This window comes from Triticum aestivum, chromosome 1B (genome assembly GCF_018294505.1).
Source record: "Triticum aestivum cultivar Chinese Spring chromosome 1B, IWGSC CS RefSeq v2.1, whole genome shotgun sequence".
Taxonomy (NCBI): Eukaryota; Viridiplantae; Streptophyta; class Magnoliopsida; order Poales; family Poaceae; genus Triticum; species Triticum aestivum.
This window is the reverse complement of record NC_057795.1, coordinates 494,525,615-494,532,423: the sequence shown is the minus strand read 5'-3', so window position 1 is coordinate 494,532,423 and position 6,809 is coordinate 494,525,615. Positions and strand designations below refer to the sequence as shown.

Below are 6,809 nucleotides of genomic sequence, written 5' to 3'. Positions count from 1 at the left end.
AGAGCCGCAAACCCTAACTAGATCAGCCAAGAAATCCGGTTTGAATTCTGCCTGTGCAGCACCATACACCGCCACCAGAGCGCAATCAAACCCATCAGCCTTCGACCGCATCCTAAACTTAACAGCGAAGTCTTCCATGACCACACTTCGGACTCGAGAGACTCGCATCTAACACCGAGTAAGATCCCACCCGATCTTCCTCGCGGTGGCAAGCAGTGCCAGTCGAAATCAATACCACCCGAAAGAGTATTGAGAAATTGTGGTGAGAAATTAGCTCTACCAGTTTCCGACAAAGCAATAAAATCCAACCTATGCTCGATAGACTCTTCTGCAAGAAACCTTCTTTTAGCCAAGTCTTTGAGACCTCTGCTATTTCAAAAGATTCCTTTCATATCTCGTCATGGAATTTTTTAGCCATGAGGATCCTAGCACTCCTACGCACTGCGGATGTCGGGTAAATCTTCCGCTTCCATTTGCGTTTGGGACTGATCTTACTCTCCAGCTGGTCCTCACAACCAGGCTCAGGAGGTCTTACTACAGCATGCTCAAAACTCTCATCCTCCTTCTCAGGCTCAGAGAGGGGATTAGCAAGATCCGCACAAAAATTATCCAACACCCGGACCCCCAAAGCATCAATATCGGAATTATTTATGGGTTTGACCACTGCAAGATAATATTGTGATAGCCTTTTAAAGTAACTTTAAGATTCGTGCAAACTTTTAAGGAGGGTGTACGGAAGCAAAACTCCATAATTAAAGATGGTTTCATAATATTCGAGCACCCTCTGTACGTTTCATATTTCTTTTAACAAATGTACGTTTCATATATTGGGTATGATTCATGCTTCAATAGTGTCCCTAAAGCTTTCACATTTGTACCATCAGAAGGGTTGCTGGTTTCCATTCTTCTCAACCAAGCTGACAAATCTGCAGGGCCTCGGGATGCTGGCGCTCTCGTCCATGTTCTCCTCACCGAGCGAACAATGCAAGCTCACCGCGGACGGCCGGCAAGCATGCCCGCGTTCCTCCCTGCAGACGGCCTTCTTCTACGTCTCGCTCTACCTGGTGGCCATTGCGCAGAGCGGCCACAAGCCCTGCGTGCAGGCCTTCGGCGCCGACCAGTTCGACGCGGCCGACCCCGCGGAGTCGTTGGCACGGGGCTCCTTCTTCAACTGGTGGTACTTCGGGATCTGCGGCAGCGCGACGGTGACCATCGCGCTCATGAGCTACGTCCAGGACAACGTGAGCTGGGGCATTGGCTTCGGAGTGCCGTGCGTGGTCATGGTGCTGGCGCTCGCCGTCTTCCTGGTTGGCACCAAGACGTACCGGTTCTACGACGACTCAGGCGACGGCAAGGGCGCCAGCGTGTTCTCCCGTGTCGTAGAGGCCTTCAGGGCATCGAGAAAGAGACCGCCGGAAGGTGGAGAGCACGGGCATGGCGACCGCGTGGAGAACGCTGCCCTCGTGGAGGAGGTGAGGGGCTTGGCGAGGCTGTTCCCGATATGGGCGACCTGCCTGCTCTACGGCGTGGTGTTCGCTCAGCCGCCGACGCTGTTCACCAAGCAGGCGGCGACGATGGACCGGAGGGTCGGGTCGTCGGGGTTCCAGATACCGCCCGCTGCACTGCAGTGCTTCATGGGCATCAGCATGATCACCTGCGTAGCGCTGTACGACCGCGTCCTGGTGCCCGTGGCGCGCAGGCTCTCCGGCCTCCCCTTGGGCATCACCATGCTCCAGCGGATCGGCACGGGCATGGTCCTGGCCGTGGCGGCACTGGTGGTGGCCGCGCTGGTGGAGATGAGGCGGCTGAGCACCGCGATGGACGCCGGAGTGGTGGATCAGGCCGATGCGGTGGTGCCCATGAGCCTGTGGTGGATCATGCCGCAGTACGTGCTCCTGGGCGCGGCGGACGTGTTCACCATGGTGGGCATGCAGGAGTTCTTCTACGACCAGATGCCCGGCGCGCTCAAGAGCCTCGGGCTCGCGCTCTACCTGAGCGTCCTCGGCGTCGGCAGCTTCATCAGCAGCTTCCTCATCTCGGTCATCGACGGCGTGACGAGGTGGGGCGGAGGGACGAGCTGGATCGCCGACAACCTCAACCGGGGTCACCTTGACTACTTCTATCTGCTCATCGCTGCGCTCACCGCGCTGGAGCTTCTTGCTTTCCTCTACTTCTCAGCTTCTTACGTTTACAAAAGGAAGACTGGCAGTGTTCATTGACACAATGGTCGATGAATTATGTACAGCGAAGTTGTATGCTGACAATTCCACTACTCATGTGCTGATTCTTCTGGGCAGCAATGTTTCAGTTTTACTTTTACTCTTATTACTATTGCTGTGAACTTATTAATCCTGAAGCACCGACACACTTGAACACGGCATTGCTCTTCTTCAGAGCACGGCCAGCCTGAGAACATGGGCGCACAGTCATAACTGCAAGTACCGAAGCATATAAAAACCTTGACTGAACAAGATAGATTCATCCGTCCTTAATTCTTGATTCTTGGGTTTTAGCACCAACTTTACAGTTCAAAGTCGGAGCTGAATATTCAGAAAAGTTTAGATGAGTCGTAGCTGAATATTAAGATAAGTTTAGAAAAATCTAGTTGTAGCCTTTGCGACCTTTTTCAGAAAAGTTTGCTGAAAGTGTTCCACGTGCTTGCTTGGTAATTTAGATGCCTTTAACTGGGTGTTTCACAAAGTGGATTCAGTGATTCAACTGTACTGGCATGTTACAGTGATGGCAAACTTTGGCCATCTTCGCCATGAGACCTAGTACAAAGTTATGCTTTCCCGGGTTCGAGAGGTTTAACCGAAAGTCAACCATTGCAGCAACTTAACTTCTACACCAGGGATAGAATTCATGACCAAATGATGTTGCAGGTTTTCATTCAAGCAATGGAACCGAGGGGCTCCGGCTCCCTGATTGACGATCTAAGAAAATTCGCAAGCAGAATAAAGCTACAGCTGATGCATGCAGAGGAGCTGGGCAGAGCAGAGCTCACGGGTCACTCCTCCTCGTCGAATTCGGCGGCCGGCTCGGGGAGCGTGGGCAGCACGGGGTACTTGCGCGAGAAGCACGCGTCGCAGTAGTCGCCCGCCTCCTCGCCGTAGATGCCGTGCAGCTTGTCCAGCGAGAGGAAGGCGAGGGAGTCGCTGCCGATCTCCCGCCGCACGCCCTCCAGGTCCATCCGGTTCGAGATCAGCTCCCCGTCGCTCGGCGTGTCGATGCCGTACAGGCACGACCCCACCACCGGCGGGCTGGCGATGCGCATGTGCACCTCGCGGGCGCCGGCGTCGCGGAGCAGCCGCACGATCTTGCTCGACGTGGTGCCCCGGACCAGGGAGTCGTCCACCACCACCACGCTCTTGCCGCGGATCACGCCGCGCACGGGCGCCAGCTTGAGCTTCACGGCCAGGTCGCGGATCGCCTGCGTCGGCTGGATGAAGCTGCGCCCGCTGTAGTGCCACCGGATCAGGCCCTGCTGGAACTCCAGCCCCGACTCGCGCGAGAAGCCCAGCGCGGCGTAGAAGCCCGAGTCCGGCACCGGGATGACCACGTCGGCGCCCGGCGCCGGGGACTCCTCGGCGAGGGCGCGGCCGAAGGCCGTGCGGCGCTCGTGGACGTCGTGCGAGAAGACGACCGAGTTGGGGAGGGAGAAGTAGATGTGCTCGAAGACGCAGGCCCGGCGGGGCAGGTGCGGGACGAGGCAGGCCGAGGAGACGGACATGTCGCGGCGGTCGACCATGACCACCTCCCCGGGCTCCACCTCGCGCTCGTAGGTGGCGTCGATGAGGTCCAGCGCGCAGGTCTCGGACGCGAAGGCCACGGCGCCGTTGGGGAGGCGGCCGAGCACCAGCGGGCGGAACCCGTGCGGGTCGCGCACGGCGAACAGCTTGTCGGCCGTGAGGAAGAGCAGCGAGTAGGCCCCCGCGAGGCGCTCGCAGGCGTCGCAGATGCGCGCCAGCAGCGGCCGCGAGAGCGACGTGGAGATGAGGTGGAGGATGACCTCCGTGTCGGAGGTGGTGTTGAAGATGGAGCCCCGCGCCTCCAGCTTGCTCCGCAGCGCCTGGTAGTTGACGAGGTTGCCGTTGTGCGCCACGGCGACCTGCCCGAACCTGTACCCGGCCAGGAACGGCTGCACGTTCCGGAGGGACGCGGCGGCGCCGGCGGTGGAGTAGCGCACGTGCCCGATGGCGGCGGGCCCGGGCAGCGACGCGAGCCTGGACGGGTCGCCGAAGACGTCGGCGACGAGCCCCAGCCCGGTCACGGACTTGAGCTTGCCGTCCCCCCCGGCGGCGACGATCCCGGCGCCCTCCTCCCCGCGGTGCTGCAGCTTCTGCAGGCCCAGGTAGCAGAGCGAGGAGGCGTCCGGGTGGCCCACGACCCCCACCAGGCCGCACTCCTCGCGCGGGTGGTCGTCGGATTCGTCGTCCGCCCCGTAGGAGAACGGGGTCACGCGGTCCGGCAGGAGCGCCGCCCCGGCTGGCGGCGAAAGGCGGCGGCGCAGAGCGAGAGGGGACGGATTGGGGGCGTACCTGAGCCGCTGCTGGTGGTGGTGGGTGTGGCGCTTGGAGCCGGATGTGGTGTGGTGGTGATAGAGGAGGCGCGACGTGGACGGAGCGGTGGTGGTGGCGGCGGCCATTCCCATTCTTGGGCGATTGGGGGAGGGGATTGCTGGCGGCGGCGGCGGCGGCGAGGGCTTTGGGGGGATGCCCCTCCGAGTGCGGGTCAAGGGGCGGGATTTTAAAGAGGTTTGGTCGGCTCGTATCCACCGTAGGATGCGATGTATCGTCGGTAGTACCGTAGTACGTTGTACAACCTGATACGGTGATGGTATCCTACCTCCGTTGTTTCAGGCAAAGATACTGAGTGGTGGGGCCGGGGCCACCAACGAGCCGAGTGAGGTGTCGACTATCGAGCACTCGAGAGCGTTGGAGTTGGACCAGTGAAGCAATCGCTGGTCAAGTGCCGCCGTATGGTCCATTTTCTAATTCATCCACTTGAGGACCAAGTTTTTTTTTTTTGCTTTTTGGTTTAGAGAATACCACTCTTTATTCATCAAAAAATATTGTTAAAGAGAGTTTTTCAGATGCAATCCGGAGTTACGTTACGCAAAATAAAATCATCCGAAGAAAAACACAAATGCATATATGAGCCGCGACATTCGACAAACGACTAACATGACTAAAGAAACAAGACGGAAAATTGCCCGTCAAAATCTTGATGTTGATGACTACTACGAACAGTCTGCCGTTTGAAGTGAAGGAGATGACCTTACGAAAACCTTCTTGACGAGCAAGAGCAGCGACGTGCCTCAGCTAGTTCTGGCATGGTAACCTCCTGAATGCGCTCATGGCACGCCAACAAGCACAATCCGTTGTGGTTCCAGATCACCACACCCACCCTCATCTACCGCGAATTCTGAAACAGTGCATCATCAACATTTACGAACGTCATATCTGTTGGCAATGCAACCCATCGAGACACCGTAGGATTTGGGTGGATATGCCTATTAGCTTCAACGGTTTTTAAGCAGTTCTACACAATCAACTCCACATAAGCAATACTTTTCTCGGCCACACGACGAGGACGTAGGATTGAAGGAAATATGCCCTAGAGGCAATAATAAAGTTGTTATTATATATTTCCTTATATCATGGTAAATGTTTATTATTCATGCTAGAATTGTATTAACCGAAAACTTGATACATGTGTTAATACATAGACAAAACACCGTGTCCCTAGTATGCCTCTACTTGACTAGCTCGTTGATCAAAGATGGTTAAGTTTCCTAGCCATGGACATGTGTTGTCATTTGATGAACGGGATCACATCATTAGAAGAATGATGTGATGGACAAGACCCATCCGTTAGCTTAGCATAATGATCGTTAAGTTCTATTGCTACCGCTCTCTTCATGACTTATACATGTTCCTCTGACTATGAGATTATGCAACTCCCGAATACCGGAGGAACACCTTGTGTGTTACCAAACGTCACAACGTAACTGGGTGGTTATAAATATGCTCTACAGGTGTCTCCGAAGGTGTTTGTTGGGTTGGCATAGATCAAGATTAGGATTTGTTACTCCGTGTATCGGAGAGGTATCTCTGGGCCCTCTCGATAATGCTCATCACTATAAGCCTTGCAAGCAATGTGGCTAATGAGTTAGTTGCGGGATGAAGCATTACAAAACGACTAAAGAGACTTGCCAGTAACGAGATTGAACTAGGTATGATGATACCGACGATCGAATCTCGGGCAAGTAACATATCGATGACAAAGGGAACAACGTATGTTGTTGTGTGGTTTGACCGATAAAGATCTTCGTAGAATATGTAGGAAACCAATATGAGCATCCAGGTTCTGCTATTGGTTATTGATCGAACATGTGTCTCGATCATGTCTACATAGTTCTCGAACCCGTAGGGTCCGCATGCTTAACGTTCGATGACGATTTGTATTATGAGTTATGTGTTTTTGATGACCGAAGTTTGTTAGGAGTCCCGAATGATATCATGGACAAGACGAGGAGTATCGAAATGGTCGAGAGGTAAAGATTGATATATTGGAAGGTTATGTTCGGACACCGGAAAAGTTTCGGAGTGGTTCGGACATTTTTCGGAGTACCGATGGGTTACCAGAACCCCCCGGGGAAGTGTTGGGCCAACATGGGCCTAAGCGAGAGAGAGGGAAGCTTGCGGGGGGTGGCCGCGCACCCCCCTCCTAGGGATTCTGAATAGGACAAGGAGGAGGGGGCGGCGCCCCCTTCCCTTTCCCTCTCCCTCTCCTTCCTATTCCCTCCG

General features: G+C 55.2%; 2 protein-coding genes across 2 annotated transcripts in view; one reads left to right on the top strand and one right to left on the bottom strand.

Moving 5' to 3' along the window:
- Positions 1-2,319, top strand: part of LOC123134453 (protein NRT1/ PTR FAMILY 5.10) — a 24,726-nt gene extending 22,407 nt beyond the window's left edge. The window contains exon 3 of the mRNA XM_044553709.1: positions 933-2,319. Within this exon, the coding sequence (XP_044409644.1) occupies positions 933-2,219 (1,287 nt within the window). The 3' untranslated portion in view covers positions 2,220-2,319. The remainder of the gene's footprint in view (positions 1-932) is intronic.
- A 540-nt stretch (positions 2,320-2,859) lies between these two features.
- On the bottom strand, positions 2,860-4,730 carry LOC123134444 (amidophosphoribosyltransferase, chloroplastic). The gene has a single exon (XM_044553699.1). The coding sequence runs from the start codon at positions 4,649-4,651 to the stop codon at positions 3,008-3,010; it is 1,644 nt and encodes a 547-aa protein (XP_044409634.1). The 5' UTR covers positions 4,652-4,730; the 3' UTR covers positions 2,860-3,007.
- Positions 4,731-6,809: the final 2,079 nt, after the last annotated feature.

Excerpts from the sequence above, each read along its gene's own strand:
- LOC123134444 (XM_044553699.1), bottom strand. The coding sequence starts at position 4,651 with ATGGGAATGGCCGCCGCCACCACCACCGCTCCGTCCACGTCGCGCCTC.